This window comes from Aethalodelphis obliquidens, unplaced genomic scaffold, assembly GCF_003676395.1.
Source record: "Aethalodelphis obliquidens isolate GAN/ISIS:26980383/991018 unplaced genomic scaffold, ASM367639v1 scaffold89, whole genome shotgun sequence".
Lineage (NCBI taxonomy): Eukaryota > Metazoa > Chordata > Mammalia > Artiodactyla > Delphinidae > Aethalodelphis > Aethalodelphis obliquidens.
The window spans coordinates 1,486,629-1,511,872 of NW_020838033.1; the positions used below are offsets into that span (position 1 = coordinate 1,486,629).

At 57.3% G+C, this 25,244-nt stretch overlaps 1 protein-coding gene across 1 annotated transcript; it reads right to left on the bottom strand.

Moving 5' to 3' along the window:
- Positions 1 to 5,299: 5,299 nt before the first annotated feature.
- Positions 5,300 to 24,851, bottom strand: NGFR (nerve growth factor receptor). Its single transcript, XM_027094669.1, has 6 exons — positions 24,755 to 24,851; positions 17,315 to 17,456; positions 13,660 to 14,019; positions 9,833 to 10,085; positions 8,243 to 8,403; positions 5,300 to 7,566 (listed from the first exon to the last, which is right to left on the bottom strand). The coding sequence occupies exons 1-6, from the start codon at positions 24,818 to 24,820 to the stop codon at positions 7,265 to 7,267; spliced, it is 1,284 nt and encodes a 427-aa protein (XP_026950470.1). The 5' UTR covers positions 24,821 to 24,851; the 3' UTR covers positions 5,300 to 7,264.
- Positions 24,852 to 25,244: the final 393 nt, after the last annotated feature.

The following is a 25,244-nucleotide window of genomic DNA, read 5'->3' on the forward strand; positions in this document are numbered from 1 at the left end:
GCAGGCTCAGCGGCCATGGCTCACGGGCCCAGCCGCTCCGCGGCATGTGGGATCTTCCCGGACCGGGGCACGAACCCGTGTCCCCTGCATCAGCAGGCAGACTCTCAACCACTGCGCCACCAGGGAAGCCAGACTTTTTTATTTTATAACTGAAAGTTTGCACCTCTTCATCTCCCTCGCCTATTTCTCTCCTCCTCTCACTCCCCTCCCCTCTGGCAACCACCTGTTTGTTCTCTATATCTATGACTCTTGTTTCTGTTTCAGCATGGACGTCTTGATCTTCCACGAGAGCCTGGTCCTCCTCCAGGGATCTATCTCTGTGAACAGCACCATCATCCCCTCGGTTGCTAAAGCTGGAGACTGGGAGTCATGTACTCTCTCTGCCTTACTATTTCCCATCTGTTCCTGTGCCAAGGCAGGTTCATTCTCTCTTTTTAATATTTCCTGAATTGCTCCCCTCTTTTCTTCCCCACTGCTAGCTCCCTTGCCCGAAGCACCAACCTCGCAGTTGGTCTTCCCTGCCTCTCCTTCCAGAACAGACAACCTCCGTAGCTCCCTGATCAGTCCAAATTCCTCAGCCTGGCATTCAAGTCCTCGCATAGGATGTCCCAGCTGTTTCATGGCGATTCTGACCAGAAAGACGCACTCGGTCTGCGGGGGGTGGCGTCTCGCTCAGGTTGCCTGGTGAAGAGGGAAGAGCCCAAGTGTTGATCTAGGTTGGAGCCTTACATTTGTTGTTTTTGGGGTCCCCTTTTGGTGACTGTGCCTCAGTTTCCCCCACTCTCCCAGTGCCTCAGGCGGGGCGACACCCCCGCTCCTGTGGATGGAGCATGTGACGTCCACCTTACCCAATCAGTGATCGCCATTCCCCGGATGGGCCAATCAGAACCAGGGACGCCTGGAGACTCGCCGGATGCTCACGGCATGAGTCTGAAGGTGCGCAGCCGTCTTATCACCGCAAGGAAAGAGTCTTGTGCGAGGGAAGGAGGCACGAGATGGAGAGGGAGAAACTGGGTGGTAGGATGTTGTTTGAATCTCTGCATCAAGCTGTGCCTAGAGCCAGCCCTACCCCTGCACCTTTCACTTCAGACGGACAGTAAATTCCCGTAAACAACCCTGAGTTGGGTTTTCTCCCTTTTACAACATGAGAAATCCGAACTGGTACGCAGAGTGAAGAGAGGGGAGCTCCCAGGTGACTGGCTTCGGAGCCCTCGGCATCATCTTCCAGGAGGTCACCGTGTGATCTCCTGTGGGTCCAGGGTCGACAAATGGAGGCCTGGCTGCCCCGTGCCCCTGGCCCGCACATCTGATGTGGACCACTGGCATCCCAAGGTGCGTAGGCGTAGAATGAGAACCATCTGGAGTGCTGATTGAAGCCTTAGGCCCTGGGGTGGGGCCGGGCCCCTGGAATGTGGACGCTGAGCCCCAGGCCCAGGCCAGAGAGTGTTGAGGGCTTCTCAGGAGGGCGACAGGCTCCTGGATGACACAGAAGGACCCCTAGATTCTATGAGTCACTAGAAGATAGGAGGGGGATGGGCGCATTCCCAGACTTTTCCAAAGGGAGCAGTCCCCACCCAGGGAGGAGACCCAATCCCACCTCTCCCAGGAGCCCTTTGGGAATGTTGTTGGAAACAGCTGGAGCAGGAGTTGCCGGGAAGGGAGTGCAGGAATGGGGAAGTGCCCAGATGCTGTGGGAAGAGGGCAGGATTGAGTGCCCTGGGAGGAATGGGGACTGAGAGTTGGAAGGTTCCTTAACGTCCTTCCATGACAGAGCCTTAGAAAGATGATCCTGGCCTCGCCTCTGAGACGACTGGAGGATTGGAATAGGTAGAACTGGGGTGTGGAAAGCCCTAACTTTCAGTGGGGCCTGGGAGGAATCACCCTGCGCGTGGAGATGAACAGCCCTACCCCGGGTCTGCCTGGAGAAGAAGGCCCTTCTCAATGAGGACGTTGCACCAAAGATCCCAAGGATGTGTGCTGAGAACTGGGGGTCTTTGATAGAGTTGGAGGGTGATCTGGAGCCTGGGGTGGGGCCCAGGGGAGCCTGGTGTAGTTGGGAGGGGTCAGCACGAGGGCAGGGGCGTTGGAGGGAGTCAGGGGGCTGGAGGCTGAAGGAGCCCTCCCGGCCTCAGCTCTTCTGAACCCAGATGCCTGGGGACTCAGTCCTGTCCTCTGGCCTTCTGCCCACCGGCTGCCACAAAACTGAGCGGAATCTGCTTTGCATTATCAGAGGAGCTGCCTCCCCCAGGCATATGGTCAGCAGACCCCACAGCCCAGAGCATCATGGGAGATGTCTTATGACCCCAGCTCTGGCTCAGCCCCTTCTTCCCCTGGAGCACAGGCTCAGTGGCCCCCATCAGGCCCCTCCCCTCTGGGTGGAGAGGCCTTTCCTATTGTTCCAAGTCTCATCTCAGCTTCATTGCACAGGATGAAAGAGGGGAGGGAGGCATTAGGGGAAGAGAAGGGGCCCTGATGAGCAGACAAAGATGGTATCATTCTGTAACCTAGAGAATGAAAGAGACAAAGAGTGGAGAGGAGAGAGCCTTGGGGATGGGGAGGGGAGAACAATAGGCCTCGGGCCCAAGCAGACTGATGATACAGGAAGAAGCCAGGGAACACGTATCTGTCCTCTGAGCCCACTGGGGGCTCAGAATGAGGTCTGACTCTAGAGCTAGCTGCCCGACGTGGCAGCCATTAGCCAAATGTAGCTACTGAGCACTTGCAGTGGGTCTAATCCGAACTGGGTTGTGCTGTAAGAATAAAATACACGCTGGACTGTGAAAACTTAGCAGAAAAAAGTAACATATAATATCAATAATTTTAAAATGTTGATTATATGTTGAAAAGATATGTTGATATATTGGGCTAAATAAACTGTATTATTATGCTCCTCTCACCTGTTTCTTTTACTTTTGTAATGTGGCTACTAAAAAACTGAAAATCACACATGTCCCTTGCAGTATATTTCTACCGGACAGTGCTACGTTAGGCCACATTCATTCATTTATTCAACAGATTTTTATTGGGTGCTAGCCGTACACCAGGCAAGGTGCGCAGGATTAGATGGTGAGTAAAACCAGACCCTGTCTCTGGTTTCCTGGAGTTTACAGTAATCAAATAATCACTCAGACGGGTGCCTAATTGCAAAGAGAGATAAGTGGTCTAAAGAAAAGGAGTGGAACTTGATGTGCTCTGAACCTGGACTCAAGAAACTTGATTTGTATCCAGAGTGTGGTGAGAGCTTTTCCCCAAGGAAGCACTGAACTGGGAGGTAACTTGAGAAAGAAGGGGGAAAGAGTCTTACAGAAAGGACAACCTATGCAAAGGCCCTGTGGCTAGAGGGCCCTGTGGCTTGAAGCTTGGAGAATTGTGAGGGGGCTGGTTTGGGGAAGAGCAGAGACTGAGGAAGAGGACAGCTGGAGCAAGGCGGTGAGTCTGGAGGGATGGGCAGGGGCGTCACGCAGCCTCCGGGGCCACATTAAAGATGGGGAGCCGATGAAGCATTTTTGCCCTTGCAGGGGAATTAGAGAAGGAAGGATGGAGGCTAGGCTGAAGGAGGGCAGAGGGGGTTTCTCCACAATGTGGTGGGGGAGGTACGAATCTCTGGTACGATGTCTTTCAGGCTCTCTGCTCCGCTACCCCCACAAGCCCGAGGCCAGTGTCAGTCACCTCCACATCTCCTACCCAGTCCTGCATGCTATGCGGAGCTTTCTCAATGCCCTCTTCTCGCCATCCCTGTGGCCCATCCTTTACCTCTGACTTCCACCTCCTGGCCCACCTAACCTGCCCACCCTCACCCTCCACACTGCAGCCAGAGCTGGTGCTTTCTAAGATGGAAATCTGTCTACGGCACCCCCTGCTTAATCCAGATGCTTTAACGTGTCTCTTTGTAAGCCCTTCCCCATCTGGCCCCACTGACCTTCCACTCACTCTCTGGGCTGCAGGCACAGGACCCTCCCCAGGCCCCATGGGCTCTATTCTCTCTCTTCAGGGCCTTTGCTGCACTGATTCTTCTGCCAGGAACTCTCTCCTCCCCTGGCTTGTTGACTCCACTTCGATAGGGCTCAGCTTCAGTGTCTCTTTACTGGCAAACCTTCCCTAACCCCTGGTAGGGGTGAGTCTGGGTTGGGGCCCCCACTCACCCCTAGCATGGCGCTGCACACCATACAGGGGCTGTCTGCTGCCACCCCCTCAAGTATATAAGATCGTGGAAGACAGGAGTTTGTGTCTCCTTATTCCCACAGGCAGCGTCCAGCTCTCCCCCACCTAATTAGAGGCATTTCCCCCATGAGAATGGGGGCTCTTCTAGGATAGGAATTGAGCCTCCCCCACCAGATTAGAGGGATCTTCAAGTCTGGGGCTGTGTCTCCCCTATTAGGTGGGAGGCTTCCTCAAGACAGTCTGTCTCCCCCATCACACTGGGGGTTACCCAAGACCCAGGATCATTTCCTATACCGGCTCTAAATCACTGCCCCCTCCCCGCCACCTTCCTCACAACCCTCACAGCCTGGGGGTGGGAGATGGAAGACAGCTTCCCTCCACCTCATGCCTAACTCTTGGCTGGGGCCCGGCTGGCCCCTCCCAGGATCCCAAGATCAGGAAGGCTTGTTTGCTGTTCTTTCTGGGAAAGCAAGCCTCCCGTGGCATTCCCTAGCAACCACGAGTCAGGCCCATCAGAAGACCTGGCCAAGCCACCAGCAGAGGCCGAGCAGCTCAGACCAGCTGCCAGGCCAGCCTGGGAGAGGGACACAGACCCGGGGCCTGGAAACCTGCAGCTCCCAGACCAGGCAGGGCTCAAAGCCAGGCTGGTAGGAGCTGGGGTTGGGACCTGCCTGGGAGAGCCACAAGGGAGGGGCCTGCCCAACTCCAGGCCGGACCAGCCAGGCTCCCGCCAGGCCATCTGGAGCCAGACCTTGTGTGTGTGCTTGTGTGCTGGGGGGTGGTGTGCCTCCCAAGCCGTGTGGGTGGCTGCGAGCCGTGGGGTTGTGACCTGGCCCTCCCAGCAAGCCTCTGGCTCCCTTGTGGTCAGTTTCACTTCTGACATCTGGTCAAGTTCACAGCTGGCCAGCTTCCTGCATGGCCGTTTTTACTTTCCCTCTCCAAAGTCTGGCGGCAAGGGCCCCCACTCCCTCTCTATCCCATTTAAATTAACTCCATGGTGACACATGTGAATTTGCTGGATTTCTGTTAAAACTTCCCCATTGTGTGTGGGGAAAATAGGACCAGAACTCACTGAGTTGGAAATTATACCCGGGTCCCTGCCCCACACACATAACCCCCCACCAACTCAAACCACGTGTATTTCCAGAAAATCTCTGCACGATTTTCCTTTCTTTGCTATTTAATGTTCATCATTTATGTTTTATGTGTAGGTTTCAGGAGGGCCCAAGAAATGATTACACAGGATGCAAGGGGCAGGTGACAGGGAGGGTGACAAGGAGCCTGGAGTTCACAGCCCCCAGCTGGCGGGGGGAGGGGGCAAAAGGGTTCCACCTCAGCCCAAAGGGAGGCAGGAGGGGCCCCAGAACCAAACACATGCTGAAACATACGTGCAACCTCCGACCCCCTCCCCCACTGCTGGGGAGGAAAAGAAATACCTCAGACTCTGTCCCACTCCCCACATTCACAGGTGAGGGGCCAGCAGGTGAGTTTCCTCCTCCCATCACAGATTCAGGTCAAAGAAACACCATCTACGTACAACATTCCCAGTCCCTTACACAGGGCTGAGAGACCCCTGGGCTGGGGAGGGGGTGGCTGTCCGTGCACATCCCGGTCAGGGCTCGTTCATGCTAAATAGATGGGGCGGGGCACACTCATTCCAACATCAAGCAAAACAGAACAGGCCAGGAGGGGCTCCATGGCCCCTTTCCGGTACCAAGCTAGGGAAAAAACAGTCCTTTGTAGGGTTCTCTAAACTTGGGAGAGACCCTCTATGGGCCACAGTCTAACTCAATTCCTTCTTGCTGCATTCCCACGCTGGTCCACTTGTCTTCATTGCAGCCTCCAGGGCCCAGCCAAACCCGTGCTTGCAGGGAAGGGGTGGAACGGGGGAGCATTCCTCCACGTGCAGGCCCTTGGAAGGCAGGCGCCAGCCCAAGCCTCAGCCGTCCTTGGCCTGCCAAACCCAGGGGCGAGGGAAGACAGCGAGTAGAGTTCAATTCCCTTCAATGCTTCTCTGGCAGCTGCCCCAGGAGGATCCGGCCACAGCCCAAGAGGAAGAACTCTTGGAGAGAAGCGAGATTTCTCATCCTGTGTGTGTGTGTGCCTGTAAATCTGTGTTGCAGGTGGGGTTCCTTAGTCCCCCAGGGCTGACTCCAGGGGAAGATGCTGCCTATACTGGCTCTGGGTCTGTGCTAGGATGGTGGGTACCTACGGATTAGCCACACCATGGATGCCACACTGACATGCCTGAGGGGACAGGCAGAGGGAAGCAGCACCCCTTGCCACAAACCCCAAACCTGACTGGGGTCAGGATGGATCAATGGGCCAGGCCTTGGGTGACGTGTCCCCTCTCCACAGGGGCTGGACAGGCCTGGAGATGGTGAAGGGCAGACTGGGTTTGGCTTCGAGACATTTCCCAGAGGGTCGCCTGGCCCCCCACTCCCTGCAAACCTGAGGCCTACACCCCTCGTTTCGGGAGACAGCCCATCTTTGGCCTCCCCATTTCTGGGTGGCTTTGGGCAAATCGCTGCCTCTCTCTGGGCCTCACTCTGCTGTTCGTAAAATGAGGGGGATGGACTAGATTTCAGCCCCCTCTTCAGCTCTATCAAACCTCTGATCCTCTTCCTATTAGGCCAGAGGGGAGGGGGGAGGGGGGATGAGGGAGGTTGAGGCCACGAAGGTGCTCCCTCGTTCCCCAAGATCACAGTGTAGAGCCCGTGGCTCTGGTTCCTCAGCCTCTCCCTCTGAGCCTCTGGGACCCTGTCACGCCCTCAACACCATCCCTGGTGTCAGCCCCCCATATATGACAACCTGCTAAGGTGGGAGGGGCTGGCCCCCCTAGAGTGGGGGGAGAAGGCGGCAGGAGGCCTGAGATGGCGACAGGGCAGGGCAGGGTGGGAGAGGCGGCAGGGGCACTTCTGGCGCTGGAGAGGGAGTGTGATCGGAAGCGATGGGGCCACACAGGAGAGTGACAGGGCTGTGGTTTGGGGGCCCGGGCTCCGAGGCCCTGCCCAGAGGCGTGCAGCTCTGACGCTGGCCTGTGGGGTTGGCTGGAACATCAGTCTTCGGAGTGTGGGGGCAGGGCAGGGGCTCCCGGGCCGGCTCACACCGGGGACGTGGCCGTGGACTCGCTGCACAGGCTCTCCACGATGTCGGCTCTCTGGATGCGGCGCAGGGCAGCCAGGAGGGTGTCAAGGGTGGCGCTGTCCTGGGTGGCCCAGCTGGCCAGCAGGGCGCGGACCGGGCAGGCCTCCTGGGTGAAGGAGTCTATGTGCTCAGGCTGGTAACCCAGCTCACCGGCCAGATGCCGCCAGGTGTCCCCCGCAGAGCCACTGAGCAGCTTCTCCACCTCCTCCCGCTTGGCCAGCGGCAGGCTGCTGTAGAGGCCTCCGTCACCCTTGAGGGCTGCCAAGAACCCAGGGGGAGTCAGGCGCTACCCGCTGGACACCCTTTCCCCCACCGTGGGAGTGGGGGCCTGGAGTAAGACCCAAGAAGGCCTGAGGCATTTCTCCTCCCGATCTGGGGAGGACCCGAGGGTCTAGAAGCAGAGGGATGCCCGAGATGCAGTCCTGGATGTGGGCAGGGCTGTGGAGGCACCTGGGGGATGCTGACTCACCCACAGCTCCAGAACCATCCCTACAACCTAACCTCCCTGCCCACTAACCCCCTCCCACCCCCAGCAATTAATCAAGGCTCAGGAGACAGGACTTCTGGTCTCAGACTCAACTGCAGCAAGTGTACTGGAGCTGGGCTATGGGCCACCGATTAGGGGACATAATTAACTACTTGTTCCCCAGAAGTCCTGGCCAGGAGGCTAATTGCAGCCACTTTGGGGAGTGATTAGCCCTGGGGGACAATTAGCTGGATGAGTCTAGATGCTCCGATTTGTCAAAGCTTCCGTTTCCCAAGTCATCCCCACCGGAAAGGGCCTCTCCTACCCATGCCCTCCGCCCGCCTCTCCCATCCTTCCACACAGCAGCCCGCAGCCAGCCCCTCTGCAGTCCCTCCTATAGCCTAAGCTTAACCACCCCTGTTCTCCCTGCGTCGCCCCCCCGGCCCGCCGCCCGGCCCCACTGCTTACCCTGGCCTGCAGCTGTCTGTGTGTGGGACTGCTGGTCATGCAGGCTCTGGCTGTCCACAGAGATGCCGCTGTCGCTGTGCAGTTTTTCTCCCTCGGGTGGGGGCGTCTGGTTCACGGGCCGGCTGTTGGCTCCTTGCTTGTTCTGTTTGCAGCTGTTCCACCTGGAACCAGAGGACAGCCCCAGTCACGGGGCTGAGGGGCGCACGGGCCACGCCGCTGAGGTATCTGTGCTCTGGCGTGTGGGTGCCGGGAGCCCCGGGGGTGCCCGTCTGTAACCCCGCGCGCCACGGGAGGCTCTCCTTCCTCTACCTGTCTGCCCCTGGCCCACACCGGTAACGCTGTGAGGGCAGAGAGGCACCCAGGGCTTGGTGTGTGCGGCCGGTGTTCAGTAAATGTCCATGGGATGAATGGTGCACAAATAAATGCCTTCCCTGGAGCTCCACTTTTCCCAGTCTACCCTTCTAAAGTACCCCCACGTGTGTGCAGGGGTATGTACACGGATTCCCTCTGCTGTTATAAGCAACAAGAAGAAATGAAAAACAAAGCAAATGTCCATCGATAGGAGACTGGTTACATAAATTATGATCCGCCCGTATTATTGAAGGAGCAATTATAAATAATCAGATTATCTATATGCTCTGAGGAAAGCTCTCCCGAGGGAGATTAAGTGAAAAAGTAAGATGTAGAATATGTATAATGTTATCACATTGATGCTTTAAAAAAAACAAAACCCTGCACGTGTATGTATAGGTTTTCCACACATGTGTTTATAAATGCGTAGAAAATGGCTGGAAGGGATCCATTCCAGACGATTCCCAGGAGGACAGGGTAGGATTTGGGGAGATAAAAGGAGGCTTTACTGCTTTTTGCTTTACAAGACATTGGTCTTCTTTGCATTTTCCCCAATAAGCACGTTATTACTTTGATGATTTTTTTTTTTAAGAATGGAAAATGCCCTTAAACATTTACAACGCTTCCTAGGACTTATCCACATCCCGCATTTCTGGCTATGGGCGCCATCAGACCCCACGTGTGACGTGGGAAGGAAGAGATACACGCACACGTACACACGGGTAACGGGGTTCAGGGAATGAGGACACAAGCTGCTGGTAAAGGAAGCTCTGTGTGCAGGGAGGCAGGTGGGGCAGAAGAATGGGGGCGGGGAGGTGCTGGCACCAGGACAGGACAGGGACGATCCCCTTCCGTAACTCCTGTTGACCTGCCACACCCTGGAGTGGGGAAGCTGATGGTAAGTGAGGATGAGCTTGGTTTGGGGTTGAGTTAAAAGCGCGTGTGCGGGGCTTCCCTGGTGGCGCAGTGGTTGAGAGTCCGCCTGCCGATGCGGGGGACGCGGGTTTGTGCCCCGGTCCGGGAAGATCCCACGTGCCGCGGAGCGGCTGGGCCCGTGAGCCATGGCCGCTGAGCCTGCGCGTCCGTAGCCTGTGCTCCGCAACGGGAGAGGCCACAACAGTGAGAGGCGCGCGTACCGCAAAAAAAAAAAAAAAGTGTGTGCGTTTTCAGGTCATGGTCGCAGCAAAGCCCTCCCTGAGGGTAAAGATCTGGCTCCCTGGCTCCCGCTCCCCCTCTCACCTCTTGAAGGCGATGTAGGCCACGAGGCCCACAACCACAGCAGCCAGGATGGAGCAGTAGACAGGGATGAGGTTGTCGGTAGTACCTCGGGTCACCACGGGCTGGGAGCTGCCCATCACTGTGGTCGCCACATCTGACACCGTGCTGGTTACGAGGTCTTGATCCGGAGGTACCTCAGGCTCCTGGGTGCCGGGGTCTGTGCTGTCTGAGCCCTCCGGGGGCGTGGCCCGTGTAATCCAACGGCCAGGGATCTCTGGGAGAAAGGGCTACAGGAGTGAGGGCCCACTCCCCCCGCCCCCTCCTATGCTCTGACCCTCAGAGCTTCTCCCCCAGCCCCCTCCTTGCCCCAGATGCTTGTATGTCCAGCGGCTACACACAGGAGAGAGGGCTGGGATTGGGTGTATGATGTCACGATGGTAGAGAAGAGCAAGGGCCTAAGAATCGGGAGCGCTGGGTCCCCTTCGGCTCTGCCACTGACTTGCTGTGTGACTCTGGACCAGTCCCTTCAACTCTCAGGGCTTCAACTTCCCCATGAATGGGGATATGAAAAGAGACGGTCTTTAAGTTCCCTTCCATCTTGGGTATAACTGTGATCCTAGAATTCTACTCTGCCTACCCTGGGTACCCAAAAACCCAGCATGGAGGTAAACACACAAAGAAGAGAGTGGGCCCTAGGACGCCTCCAGCTGGAATCAGGCTAGGGAAATGTGTAATTTCTCTGGCCACAGGTTGCCCCAGTGGCGCCAGTCACCCCTGTCCTAAAGAAGGATGAGGGTAATCAGGTCCGGCAGAGGGGTACCTTCCCCGGCACCGGCCCCTGAGAATTGGCATCCAGCCTCCTTTCTAGTCTCTGGTGTCCTGGCTCTAGGCTCGGGCAGGGTGGGGAGGTGCCCAGCTGGCTTGCTTCCCTCTAGCTGGTCCGTGGATAGTGGCTAGCCTCTATTTCCTGCCCTGCGTGGCCCCCACCCCGTCTGATCTTGCCACCCAGAGATGACAGTGTCAGATAGCCCAAACCCAACTTGGGAAGGTCGAGGACTGCTGGTGGAGAGAGGGCCCACAGAGCAGGCACTGCCACTGCCTCAGGGGAGGGAGACTGCCCTGCCACCCGCCTAGGTTCTCTCATGCCAGCTGGGCACTGCCAGCCTCCCTGGCAGGGGACCCAGCAGCCCCTGGCACAAGTGGGTGGGATTTTCCATTCTGCCACCCAGCCGGGGGCAGTACCTGGGGTTGTGGACTCTGGACGACCTGGGGGTACCTGTCTGGGCAAAGTTGCCTACCCCTTCCTTCCTCGCTTCCCACACCTGGAGCAGGGAGGGAAAGGAGACAGGACAAGCTGATGGGGTGAAGGGCAGGCACTTTGCTCCCCAGCTCTGCCTCACCTAGCCCCCAGTTTGCCCACCCAAGCTGGAGTCGAAACTGCCCACTGGTTTCCTAGGCCTCCTTGGCTCAAGGCAAAGATGCTTCAAAGGCCCCCATTTTCAGCACATTCTGAGGAGTAAGGTCCCCACATGTGAATCTGGAATCCATCTGGTTGGCATTTGGGAGGGGGCTGCCATCTGCTGCCCTATCCCACCCCTCCCCCATCTCAGTCCTGGGAAGGAAGGCGTGGAAGAGGTGGGGCAGGGAGTGGAGGAAACACAGCCCTCCTTCTGGCAGCCCCAGACAAGGCGCTGGCCTGGGGAGGGTCTTCTCTTGCCCGGCTAGGGGACTGGGCCAGCTGGAGGGGCAGCCTGAGCCCCGAGGCTAAGGGTACAGCTCTGCTCAGCTGACCCGAACCCAGAGGCTGAAGGCATGGCTGGGTGGAGGGTCACTGAAATCAGGCATCACAGAGATTTGAGAGCAGTGGGGAAAAGCCAGGCTGAAGTCGGCGCCTTCCAGGGCGCTTTCTCCTCGTCCCTCCGATCCTCCGCCCTGTTTGGGGGTGGGGATGAGATCCAGATGTGGCTGTGTCCACTAGCATTCCAACCCACTAAGCCCTGGCAGGTCCTGACAGCCGTTTCCAGAATGGGAGCTGTCAGACTTGGGGGTGGAAAGAGGGCCCAGGTTACTCCTCCTAAATCCAATTTCTTTTGCTTGGGGAGGGGGGCAGGTTCTGCCCCCAGGGTGGGTGAGTCACCATGTTGACACCGGAAGCGTTTATGCAAGGACGTACCCTGCAGTGGAGGGGAGGGGGGCAACCAAGCCACCACAAATCAAATTCCATTTCCTGAAATGTTCCCTCTGCCCTGGAGCTGACATTTACCCGTTCAGAGGCTAGAGGGTGAGGGGAAGAGGGGCAGGGATAAACGCACCCCTTCAGGGTGTCTGGGAAAGTAGAGTGGTATCTGGAAGGAATGTGTGAACGCCAAGAGGCAGAGCCCACCCCTCCCCCAGCCAGCACCTTTCTTTGCTCTAACCGCACCCCTAAGTCCCCCCCACTAGCTGGTGCCGACTTGCCCACAGAAGCATGCCACCCACCTGCCTGCTGCAGGCGCTGAAACTCCCTCCCTCCTCTGCCCTGCGCCTGACGCTACCTGCCTGTCTCCTGGCCCAGGGCAGTGGCCACCGGAACCACCACGTTCTGCACCCCACTTCTCCACCCTGACCCCACATCCCAATGGAGCAAGCTTCACACACATGCCTGGCCTCAGCCCCGCTTAACGGCCCTTTGCGCCCTGAGCTCCCTGCGCCAGAGATCACAGGATGTGGAAGGCAGGCATGCGTGTGTCAGACTGCAGGCTCCCCATGGCAGGGGATCTATCTCTCCCATCCAACTGGGGGCTGACTGAAGGCAGAGGCTGTGCTGCCCCCACCAGAATGGGGGGATCTCTTGGGAACTAAGTGCTGGGACTGCGTGTCCCTCATCAGACTGGGGCAAAGGCTGTCTCTGTCCCGTCCAACTTAGGGCTCCTGAAGGAGGCACTGCGCTGCCTGCTCGGAGTAAGAGCACCCTGAGGGTTAGGCCCCAAGGGGAAACAGCTGAACGGGGGATAGAAAGTAAAGGCATTGTCAATCTCTCCCCCAAGATGGATGCCACCAACCAGGGACCAAAATGGTTCTGCCCTGACTGCCACAGTGCTTCCTCCTCCCATCCCAGGAACTGCCCCTTCTGGCTAAGGTGGGCACACCCAGCCCCCATCCACCCAGGAAGCTGAGGGCCCTCCATGTGCACCTGCCTCATCTTTGGACTCACAAGCCCCAGGCTTGCTGTTCCGCCTCTTTCTCTGTCCCAAAGCCCCTGTCTGCACGACCTCCTTAGTGTTCCCTGGGTCTAACTTCGTCCTTGACTAAACTGTACCAGTGACTGCTGACCCCTCCCCCACAAGTTGAAGTGAGCCAGCCCCCGGCCCAAACCCACAGCAACAGTGGAAACCGCGTGCAGCAAGGAAACTGAGGTCCAGAAACTGAAGTGACCTCCTTGACGTCGCTCAGATAGTAAGCAACAGGGCAGACTCCATCCCAGGTCCCAGAGCCATAAACCACTATGGGCCTCAGAGACAAAAGGTCCCAACTCCTGAGGGTCCTCAGACCCCCTTCTCCAGTGCAGAGAGTCTGCCTCAAGGATCAGACGTGTCCTGTCTGTGCTCTGGACACGGAGGCCACCTTCGTGCCGCTCATCTACCACCCGTCCAATTCCCAGCCGGCAGCCACAGATTAACAAAGCCCTGGGAAATGAGTGTGGCCTGGGAGGATGAGGATGGCTTAACGAACAGCCCCAAAGGGTAAACAGTGGATAGGGTCCATTGGTGGGAAGGATCGGGAGGGTGTCCACTGGCCCCGCAGGCCACGGCAGACCCTTGCGGACCCCGGGGCGCCCCCCACCCCCACCCCGCAGCCCCGACGCTCACCCTCGCACTCGGCGTCGGCCCAGCGCGTGCACTCGCGCAGCTGGCGCTCCGTGTCCTCACACACCGTGCAGGGCAGGCACGGGTCCACGTGGTTGGCCTCGTCGGAGTACGTGCCGTCGGGGCACTCCTCGCACACGGTGTTCTGCTTGTCCTGGCATGAGAACACGAGCCCCGAGCCCGCCTCGCACACGCGGCACGCCTCGCAGTGGCCCGTCGTCTCGTTCTGGTAGTAGCCGTAGGCGCAGCGGCACACGGCGTCGTCGGCCTCCACGCAGGGCGCCGACATGCTCTGCAGCCCCACGCACTCGGTGCACGGTTTACACGGCTCCGTGGCGCTCACCACGTCCGAGAAGGTCACGCCTGAGGACAGACGGACGTGCGGGGGGGAGCCGCGCCCCGCGTCTAGCCGCTTGCCCCGGGGGCACTTGGGACGCAGGGGCTGAAGGCCTTCCCGCCCCATCCCGGGACACCCTCGTTCTACCTCGCCCCCTCACTGACTCCCCCGCTTTTCCCTCCGGGCCCGGATCCCCGGTGTGTGAAAGCTGGTGGCACCCGACCGGGAAGGAGGAAGGGGGCCAGGAGCCCGGTGCTCCAGGCCCCCGAAGCGTTGGCGCTGAGGTTTCAGGGGGTAACCCAGCTGGTGCCGGTAAATTTCTTAGCAGATTCTCTTAGAGAGTTCCCAGCATGATTAAGGAATAATCTGAGAGTGGTTCCCATCCAGCCCTCCCCACAGGCCAGAGTTAAGCTGTGAACCCAGCCCGGGCAGAGCCGGCCTTCACCAGGCAGGCTCCCACCTCAGCTGCCCTCCCATGCCTCTCTGCACAGGTGGGGGCTCAGGTGTGGCCTGAATGGGAGTGACTAGGGATAGACAACAGAATTTCCCACCCATGGCGCTACCCCAGCTGCTGAAGGGCTTGGCTCTAGAGGGCAGGGATGGGACTCCTGGCAAGAAAGGTACTGCAGGAGGGATTGAAGCTAGAAGGAAGGGAGGACTTGCATATATAGTCCTCTGCTCTTTCAAACGACATGAAGGGAAGATTTCCAAGCTCACTCTTGATTCACGCTCTCTTAATTAATGGATGTGAGCTCCAGAATAAGGGGAGGGATGCCAGGGTCCTCTCCGCCTTGTGCAAAGAGTGGGGAAGGCACAGAGCCAGATCTTCTTCACCCCTTCCAGCCCAGGGTGGAGAACTCCACGCCAAATTGAATCCAAGAGGCTGTATCCTTGCTCCCACGGCAGGAAGAGCACAGATTTAGAACCTGAGAACTGGGGAGGGAGGATTGCTCAGAATGTGGAAACAGGTAGAGAGATTGGGATCCCCATGGATGGAAATCGAGGCTCGCTGTGGGGGGTCCTATCTTAACTTTCTTTAATGCCATCAAGAGACAAGATGGAGCACAGGGTCATTATCTTGGAGGTTGGGGTTGGAACTGCAGAAGCAAAGAAGGAAAAAGCAGAGAAGTAAAAGGGGCAGCAGCTGGGGGGGAAGAGAAGAAAAGACAGAGATGCGCCTGGAGGAAGACTTCAGTTTCAAGTCAGTTCTGGCAGAGGGACTCCTGTGTTTCTCTTCCTAGGCATCAGGCAGATCTGGATTCAAAACTGCTTCCATCACTTTATTAGCTGTGTGACTCTGGGTGTTTTACTTAACCTCTCTGAGCTTTTTTCTTTCTCTGTAAAACAGGGAATAATGTCTCCACTCACAGGGTTGTGATGAGGAATAAGTGAAATTCCTCAGTAGCACGTGACACACAGCAGGGATCCTGTAAAGGTTGGGCCCCCTGGGGTGGGCAATGATCAATTCAATGAACTTCAGTAGCAGGGATATTAGTCAGACATCAGAAAGGACTTCCAAACCAAAACAGCCAAGGCAGGAGGTCCAATTTATACCAGAGGCTCCTATCTGGGTGGCATGTGGCAGCAGGGGTGGGTCTAGTCACATGGGAGGGGAAGGGGAGGGCCCTGCCCATGGGAAAATACAGAAAATTAGCAGCAAACTCCTGGGAGAGGGTTTTGGGGGGTGGGGAAAATGTGGTCTTTTTTGGGCAGAGAATGAAGGCAGGAGCTTAATGGGTTTCCTTGCGGAAACGTTTTGAGGATAGAGGGAAAGTCCACTGGGGTCTCCATCCCATAAAGCGGACTTGTAAAGGCAGCCTGTTAACCCAGCTGGGGTGCGGGGAGGGGGGAGAGGGGGAAGGGGGAAAGGGAGGGGAGCAGAGGGTGGAAGTGGGAGGGAGCATTCCGAGCTGGTCTCTGCTCCTGTCTCCCCTCCCCTTCCCCAGAGATGCCCTCTCTCAGCCTTTTCTATCCCACCGCTTGTTTTGACAGAAGGGACTGGGGTCCCATCCTGGGAGACTTCGGGTCCAAAGAGAACAGGCCCTGGGCGGAGTCTAGGAAATAAGAGAGGCAAACGTGGGAGGTTCCAGGGTAGCTGATGGTTGGCCAACCCTGCCCTGGGATGGAAAGAAACCCTGTTAGGCCAGGACCAGGGAGGCGGCCAGATGGCAAGGTAGCAAAGGCATTATGGGATGTCCAGCCTCCCTACCTGGCATCCCTCTGCTGGGGGATGGAGTTACAGGATCCACTAGTACAGAAGTAGGACAACAGAGTGTTTGGGACACCAAAGAGTTGGGGCTGCCTGCAGGACAGATGGGCTGTGTGCAGTGAGGTGCCTCGAGGTAGCGGTGGTGGCGGCGAGGCATTCAAAGGTAAGACAGGCTGGCGGGGGCGTTCAGAGTTCCCAGTTCCTGTAGCCTTGTCCCCAACATGATTAAAGAACAATCTGGGTAGAGTTCCCACTGGCCCTCCAGGTGGGCATTGAGTGCCAGGTAGAAGGCAAGATCTAACTGTCAACAGGAAAGGTTTCCAGGCAGAGTCAGGAAAAGGGCCCATGGCCTGAAAGCAACAGAAGGGGCGGAGTGAATCCAGCAGAGATGAGACTCCCGAGTCAAGCGCAAGAATTTCAGACCCCAGACCTGCCATCTTCCTGCCTCCCTCATCCAGCACCTCTGGAAGATGGGGTTCTCTGCCCTCCCCAAGGAAATCCCAGGTAGGAATGGCCACAGCGCCCCTCCCCCCTCTCGCACCTGACATCACCCCCCAGTAAGGACATCCCTGTGGTGCTCCAACCGCCGTCCCTGCTGCCTGGGGAAAGCTCTGCTTCCTCCGTCAGAGCTGGAGAACAGTTGGCCCCGGGGGGAGGGTTAGCCACACCCTCCCAGGATCCCCCAAGGTCAGTGTCCAGGGCAGCCAGGATTTGACCCTCCTCCCCTCCCCACAAACGCACCAAGGGTAAGTGGCAGCCATCGATTTTGCAGTGCAGATGATATTTTTAGCTGGTTTTAGCATCAGCTACTCCTCCCTCCTGGCCACACTCTTCTACCAGGCCTCTCTACTTGGGGGCTGGGAAGGGGCACAGCCTGGGGATCCCCCATCTGGTCCCCCTCCTCCCTCCGCATACTTCCCTCATCCATTCTGAGCTTCCCCTCTCTGCCTCCTATGCTGGGTCAGACCCACTTCTGGCACCCATACGGTTGTGGGCAGGAGTCCCTGCCAGGGCGCAGAGCACTTGGAAGGCCTCTACTGGGCATGCCCTCCAGCCCCCTTGCCCCCACTTCCATTCCGCTCCCCTCCCCCCACCGGACACCCTATACTCACTGTCCAGGCAGGGCTCACACACGGTCTGGTTGGCTCCGCAAGGCTGGGCCACGCCCTCGCCCAGGTTGCAGGCTTTGCAGCACTCACCGCTGCGGGTGTACAGGCCCGTGGGGCACACCTCCTTGGCATCTCCAAGGGACACCTGGGTGGAGGAAGACCAGAAGGTCAGACTGGCAAGGGAAAGGGGACAGGGTGGACTCCGAGGGAGCAAACACCCCCTCCTGCAGCCTTCTATTGGAACCACCTGGGCTGGGATGAGCTCACCAGGGAGGCATTTGCCACTTGAAAGCTGATGGGGAAGAAAGGCAGAGCGGGAGAGCACGGCCCTGCAGGCTGCTAGGGGTGTGAGATCAGAGCTTCAGATGCTGACCTTCTGCAAAGTTTATCTTGGGGTTACAGTAACTCCTGGAATCCCAAGGATACACCATGTGGGGAAGGCAACCTGAGGCCCAGCAGAGGGCCTTTGGGCAGCAGTCAGGAACTAGCAGGCAGGATGCAGCTTACACAGGGCTCCCAACCAAGGGGGCAACTAAAAGCTGAAATCTAGCCCAAATGCCGCTTGCTAAGCTGCACATCTCCAGGGATGCGTCTACCCAGAGGGGAGTCTTTTTCTATCAAAGTCTAGCAGGGCTCTACTCCTCACCCTTAATCCTACCATTCCACATATTAAGTATCAAACGGGAGGTGTCCAAGAACAGAAGCAGAGGGGTGGGACCCTGGGTTCAAATCCTGGTTCTGCTCTGGGAGTTCTGACCTTCTCGGCTTTCCTGCTCTGAGTCTTCATCTCTCTAGACCGATAGAGATGGAGACAGCTCAGGGCCAAAGCAAATGACCAGCCGGTCATCGAGAGTCTGGCGCCAAGACAGGAGAAAAGTACGCCTGTTACCAATATGAGAAAGTGGCTGCTCTCACCACCCAGCAACCTCGCTCCCCCAGGGTTTGATTTCCGGCCACCAGCCCTCCCCTCTCCCTGCGCCCCATGCAGCCAGTGGGAACAACACTGCAAACAGGGGAAAGGAGAGTCAGATTCCCGCCGCCGAGGCATCTTTGCTCATGGATGGAATGATTTAGCACCAGATTCCCTAGAGGGAGGGGTTGCTGGCAGATTGCTTTATATTTCTGTTCCTTAAAAAAAATCTTAATGTCTAATAAAACTCCAAAGCCTGTTTCCCTGGCTCCAGACCGTGTAGCTCCCATTTGATGCTCAGAGGAAGTATGGTCTCTTGGATCATGGGACTAGAGAGGAGCTGTAAAGGTCATTTTGGGCATTTCTCTGCTTCCATGTTGGCCAGATCATGGCCCAAAACACTCCTTTCCCTTCAGTCCTTTCTAATATCCTGAGGTCTCAGTAGGGTTTGGTGGAGGCAGGGGGATGGACAGGTTGGATCAGTCTAGGAGGCAGCCTATGGTCCTCAAGAAACCGGTGGGGAGGGTGCAGGCAGCAAAGGAGGGGAACTTGGGTGTTGCTACCATCTCCTCCCAGGTGGCAGGAACACAGTGCTGGGAACATCTGTAGACCAGAAGCCTAGGGGCGGGGGGTAGTCCCAGATACAGGCTTTCCCCCAGGAGGTGAGCAAGGTTCCAGAAAGGTCTGTTCAGATTTCTTTTCATCCTTCAGGGCTCTGCTTAAATGTCACTTCATCAGGGAAGTGGTCCTGTGGCCCAGCCCCTCCCTGATCTGACAAATCAGACAGAGTTGCCCTGTCACATGTCCCCCCTGTTCACTCTTCTTGTCTGGTCTGACACTCTACAGAGTCCCCCACTGGACTCTCAGGTCACTGAAGGCAGGGACTGTGGTCACCTCAGTGCCTGAGACGGTACCTGACACGTATTAGGGACCCAACATGTATACTTATGGAATTTAAGAACATAACACAATATGGCCTCAATTAACTAGAACTCCAGGGCCTGACTTTCTGGATACCTGAGTTTCTGGAAAGTCATGGCTTCGCTGTTCTTCTCACCTAATGTTTTTCACTTTAACCACGGGGGCTGCACCTTCCTCTGTCTCTGGAACGTACCTTCACGGTTTCCCCATGACTCAGGGACTCAATATTTACATCCGTGAGTATTCTGGGAGGCAATGCAGCGGAGCCCTGTGTTCTTTATCCCAAATTACCACACCTTTGTCAAGAGAGTTCTCCTGTCAGCTTTTCTTATAGTTTTTTCTGCCTCCTCCCTTCCTGTTAAAGTATCAGTTTTCAGTTCTTCCTGCTGCCAGTGTGACCCGAGCGGCCCTCCCCAGTCTTATTTATTAGGTCTAATTGAATTTTAGAAAGTGTGTAACTAGCCCTGGGAGGAAGGAGAATAAAGTGAGTGTAAGGAGTATGGGAACCAGGAGGGGGCCGTTCTCAGAGTAAAAAGTCTACCTTCCTCCTCAGCTGCCTTCCTTGCTCTGAATCCTGGTTCACAGCTTAGAGCTGGGTGACCTGGGACAGGTTTTGAATTTCTCTGTGCCTCAGTTTCTTCATCATTAGGTAACCACGACAGTACCTGCCTCAGAGAGTTGCGGGAGGCAATAAATAAATGAGTGTTTATTCACTTTGGGACCCCTCTTTTCTCTTTTCCAAGGTCTTCTGTGGCTTTTGGCTGCGTTCCAGTTAGTTGAGGTCAGTAGAGACCTGGGATCCAGATAACTGAGGCAATCTGACTGTGGCAGTTGTGGGCAGAGTGGGAGCCTCGCGCAAGCCCCTCTTCTCAAAGCCTGCTCTCCCTGCTGCAGCCCGGGGTCCTCTCTCTTCTCCAAAGTCTTGCACTTGGGAGTCCAGGCCACATAGTTAGTAACCATGTGTTTCCTGTGCTTGTTTTGTTTTCTATTTCAAAACATTCCAGATCTGCCACTTAGTCGTATGCTACTTGGGGTAAATTCTCAATCTCTCTAAGCCTCAGTTTTCCCACCTAAAACGTTGGGTTGGCGATACCTACTGTCCAGGTTTCTGTGAAAATTAAAAGAAATAATTTATGCAAATCTGTCTGATGCGTAGTTGGATTTCAATAAATGTTGGTTATCAAAGAAGTATCTTTTTTTTTTTAAAGAAGATGTTGGGGGTAGGAGTTTATTAATTAATTAATTTATTTTTGCTGTGTTGGGTCTTCGTTTCTGTGCGAGGGCTTTCTCTAGTTGTGGCAAGCGAGCCCAGCTGCTCCATGGTATGTGGGATCCTCCCAGACCTGGGCTCGAACCCACATCCCCTGCATTAGCAGGCAGATTCTCAACCACTGCGCCACCAGGGAAGCCCCAAAGAAGTGTCTTATCTTAGGGAGAGTGAGCTGCTGAGCCGGGGGGTAGGTAGTGGGAGAGGAGAGTTGAGCCATCCCCCAACAGGGGAAATCATCTCAGAGTAGGCAGGATAGAAATGAAGAGAGACCCACCAAGAAGCGTCTGAAGAGGGTATGGGGACCAAAGGAGGATGGAGAACTGCTAACTAATTCAACTACTGACTGAGCACTAAACTAAGAGTTTCCAATGAGACATCGTCCCTGACTCCTGAGATGAGCCACAGTCCCATGAGGGAGAGGAAATATCACCCCGAACAACTGCTCCAGAAGCCGAGGAGGAAAGACTTGAGGGATTGCCTTCATCCCCTGTCTGACAGCTGTGGAAACTGAGGCCCACAGAGGTCACTCTGCTAAGCGGCCTGATACACCAATCTGGCCACAGCCTCTATGGGTCCAAGGCCAGGCAATCTTGGGAAGCAGGGAGGGATGACTAGGATTCAGGCTAATTGCTCCAAAATGATCAACTTATCAAAATGATAGGCACATTTGCCTGAAAGTTATACTTATTACACTTATTCCATTGTTTAGAATGTTTGCAATTTTTTTGGGGGGGGTTGCCATATCCAGGCTTTCTAGAAACTAAGGTGGAAATATCCTTCGGTTAATTGACTTTTTTTAAAAATAAATTTATTTATGTATTTATGTATTTAATTTACTTTTGGCTGCATTGGGTCTTCATTGTTGCACGCAGGCTTTTCTCTAGTTGCGGCAAGTGGGGGCTGCTCTTCGTTGTGGTGCGCGGGCTTACTGCTGTGGCTTCTCTTGTTGCAGAGCATGGGCTCTAGTCACACGGGCTTCAGTAGTTGTGGCAGGCGGGCTCAGTAGTTGTGGCTCGCGGGCTCTAGAGCGCAGGCAGTAGTTGTGGCGCACGGGCTTAGTTGCTCCGCGGCATGTGGGATCTTCACGGACCAGGGCTCAAACCCGTATCTCCTGCATCGGCAGGCGGATTCTTAACCACTGCACCACCAGGGAAGTCCTGAATTGACTTTTAATAATTAAATTTTAAAAACTGGACAAAACAGAAAATACACCAAAATAGTTGAGAGAATTTGAAACTATAGGAAGGCTTCAGTGTGATGAGTCCTATCCATTCACAACAGCTTCAGCAAAAGGTTCCTTAGGTGAATGGAGCCATTGGCCACCATCATGGGGTTGGCGAGTTTTCAAATATGCAAAGGGTCTTTTGAGACCCATGCAAGCCCTGGGGAGGCACTGGCACATGTCCCCCACTCCTTTAGATGGGGTGGATTTGGGGTCGGAGACGAGAGCTAATTACTGAGGAGGATGCTGCGTAAAGACTTTGAAAGGGGGCAGGGGTCTGAGTGGGTGGTGAAGGGGCTCAGTTATAAATTTGTGGTGCCAGGAGCATAGGACACGATCTAACCTCCAGGTCCAGTGGTGGTTCAAGGCCACGTGTCCTTCCGTGATCTGGAAGGTTGGGTGGGGGTATGCCTGGCATAAGGAGGAAAGAGTAAACTCCAAGCCAAGCATCCTGGGTTCCAACAAGGGCGCCACCACATAGTAACTGGGGGGCTTGGTTTCGTGCCTGAAGATTAGGGAGATTCAGCTCCCTCAACTGTCAAATGGGAATAACTAGATTTACTCTGCTGGGGCCTTATACGGATTAAATAACACAAGCGAAATTACCCAGGGCAGTGCGTGGCACACGGTAGGCACTCAACCAGTTTTATTATTCCCGCTTCCCCACCCCGCACCCCCAGGGAAGAATCTAGGCGCGGGAACGGGATCAGACTGGTACAGCAAGGCGGGGACCCCTTCCCTCCCGGCGTCGCCTCCCCCACCCGGCCGCTCCCGTCCTCGCATTTGCTGCCCTCGCTGCATCCCTATTAGGCGCATTAGCCAGCCCGGCGGCTCCGGTTACAGACGTCTGAATGACAGAGTGCCTCCATTACCGGCGTGGCCCGCCAGCCGACCCGCCGGGACGCGCTCTGGTTTCAGCACTCTCGCCGCGGCCCAGGAAGAAACTCGGACCGCTGCGGTGCGCAGCGCCAGCCCATAGACAGCAGCCCCGCGGCAAGGCGGAGGCGAGAGCCGCAAGGGCTGCAGGCGACAGATTCTGCGCTGGGTCCACCTTCCCGAGCCCCCAGGCCCTCCACCCCCAGATCCCCTCCTTCCTCGCCTTTTCTTTATTCGGGGGACACTCTCCAGCCCAGATCCGGAGCCCATGCCCTCGCCCCTCCAGGATCCTCACAACTGGCCGCCCCAGCCCCCCCCCCCTCCCCCCCCCCCCCCCCGCCCCAGACGAGATGCATCTCTAACTCGCGGCGTTAGTCAGCAAACGTGCCCGCAGTCACTCCCAAATCTCCGGACGAAGCCGGAGGTACTGCTATCCCACGGAAACCAGGCTGAGCTTCGGGGATGGGGCTAGTGCCCGGAAGGGGTCTCTGCTCATCCCAGCCCCCATATTCCGCCGGCCTGACTCTGGGGTTGGTGTCACGCCCGCCTGCCGCCGAGACACGCAGCTCTTATCCCGAGCTGGATCGCCGGTCTGCCCCTTAAGAGGTACGGGGAGTACTGAGCTGGGAATCAGGTGAGGGGCAGTCTAGCTAGGATTCTGTCTCAACTCGCTTGTGGGATCTTGACCAATTGGTTTAATCTCCCAGAGCCTCAGTCTCCTTGTCTGTAATGGGGATTTGGGGGCGCAATGCTCAGATGAGAGATGAAGATGGCAGGGAGAGTGAGGACACCTCCTCCATTGCCAAACCTTCCAGGGCACTCCCTTCATGGCCACACAACGGGTCACATCTCCTGAATGTCTTGTCAGAACTACCGGGCGGATTTCGATGCTTACGAGGACCCACAGTCCTTTGCCGAGACAGAATCCGAGGCGCCTGAGCGCCTCCGTCTTGTTCGGTGCCCGGCGTCCTTCATCGAAAGCTGGGCGGGGCGCGGGCGGAATCCCGACCCGCCTGGGCGCGGAAACGGAGCCAATCATCAGCGCGGCGCTCGGGCCGCTTAACTGGGGGTCTGGGTGGCGGGTGCGGCGCGCAGCCCCAGTCGCGCGGGGAGCTGCGATGGTTCAGCCCTCGCGCCGCAGCGCCTCCTGCGGGTTGCCTTCGCCTGCGCGACCCCCGGCTGCGCGCTGCCGGGACCGTCCCCACTTTGCGCGTCCCGCCTCTCTGCACCCCGAGAAGTGGTGGCGGCGAGAACCCGTCGGACGACGCTTGGTCCGTCCCATCCGGTCCGTGGCTTTGCTTCAAACCGCGAGAATAAGTGCGTAGGAGAAGCCCACTAGCCGCGGGGGAACCCGGGAAACGGGTTCGCCCCGGCGAAGTGGGCACTCCCTTCCCAGCCTCGGACCCCAAGCCGCAATTCCCCGACCCCGCTAGGCCGCGAGAAAGAGCGCGCGACACGCGCGGGAAGCAGCTGTGCTTCAGCTCTCTCTTCTCGTCCTACTGTCTCTTGGCGGACAGGTCGGGGTCCGCTCTCCCTTCTCCGTCCCTTCATTTTGCTTCCATCTCTCTACCTCCCTCGCCGTCGTCCCTTTTCTGCCGTCCCTAACCTACTTCTCTCTCTTCAACAGAGCCCCCCTCCACGAACCTCCCCCTCCCACGCCCCTCCCCCCCATTGTCTGGCCGGTCCTCATTGTCCGATGCCCGGTCCCCTTTGCCTCCAGTCCCTCCATCCTCCTCTTACATTGTTCCATCCCCTCGTCCCCGGTTCCCCACCCCAACCACACTCTCTCCTCACTTCTCTAGTTCCCGTCCCATTCCTCCTGCTTCTTTCGCCTGGGTTCCGTCCCACGACCCTCCAGAAATCAAGATGCTCAGGGGGAAAGTCGCCTCGAGCTCCCAGCATTCAAGCGCCCTCTTCCGAAGAACCCAGGCATCCGAGAGCCCCACGACTCGCTCCTGAGAGACCCCTCCCAGCTCCTCCACACACACACCCCCATGGTACATGAGGACCCGCATAGGTGCGCCCCTCTTGTCCGCATCTCTACCCTGAATCTCAGGGTCGCCTCTTCGTTCTGAGAACCTTAGGCGCTCCTCCGTGGATACTGGCATCGGCGCTCCTCTCCCGCCATCCACCCCCAGCATCTGGGATCCCAACGCTCTTTTCTCTTTTCCCTCGGGAAAACCTGAACTCCTTGGGGTTCCGGTCCCGGGAAAGGGAGCGGGCTCCCCTCCGGCTAGCACTCACCCCCAGGAGCAGCAGCAGCAGCAGGCGCGGCCCGTCCATGGCGCAGCCGGCAGCACCTGCCCCCATCGCCCGCCTCCCGCGGCAGCGCTCGGCTTCCAGTTCAGCCCTCTCAGCGGACAGACACGGCTGCGCTGCGCTGCGCTCCAGCGTCCGGCCCGCAGACCTGGCGGAGACTCGGCTCCCTCTGGATGCTAGCGGGAGGTGCTGGGAGAAGCCAGTGCGTCGGCCCCGCCTCCTCCCCGCCCAGCCCGCCCACCCCCCGGAACCGCGCCCGCCCTCCCCGCAGTCTCCGGGAGGGGAGAGGAGGGAAGGGAGAGCGTACGGGGAAACGCTCCCGCGCGTCCCGGCCCTCAAAGCCTATCCCCCACCCCGCCCCGCTACCCGGCGCCCGGGCCGCGCGTCCGTCCCGCATGCTGTGGGCTCGAGTCGTCCCCACTGCGGCTCCCCTGGGCTGCGGCCCCTCTCACGGTTCACTCTCTTGCCCATCTTC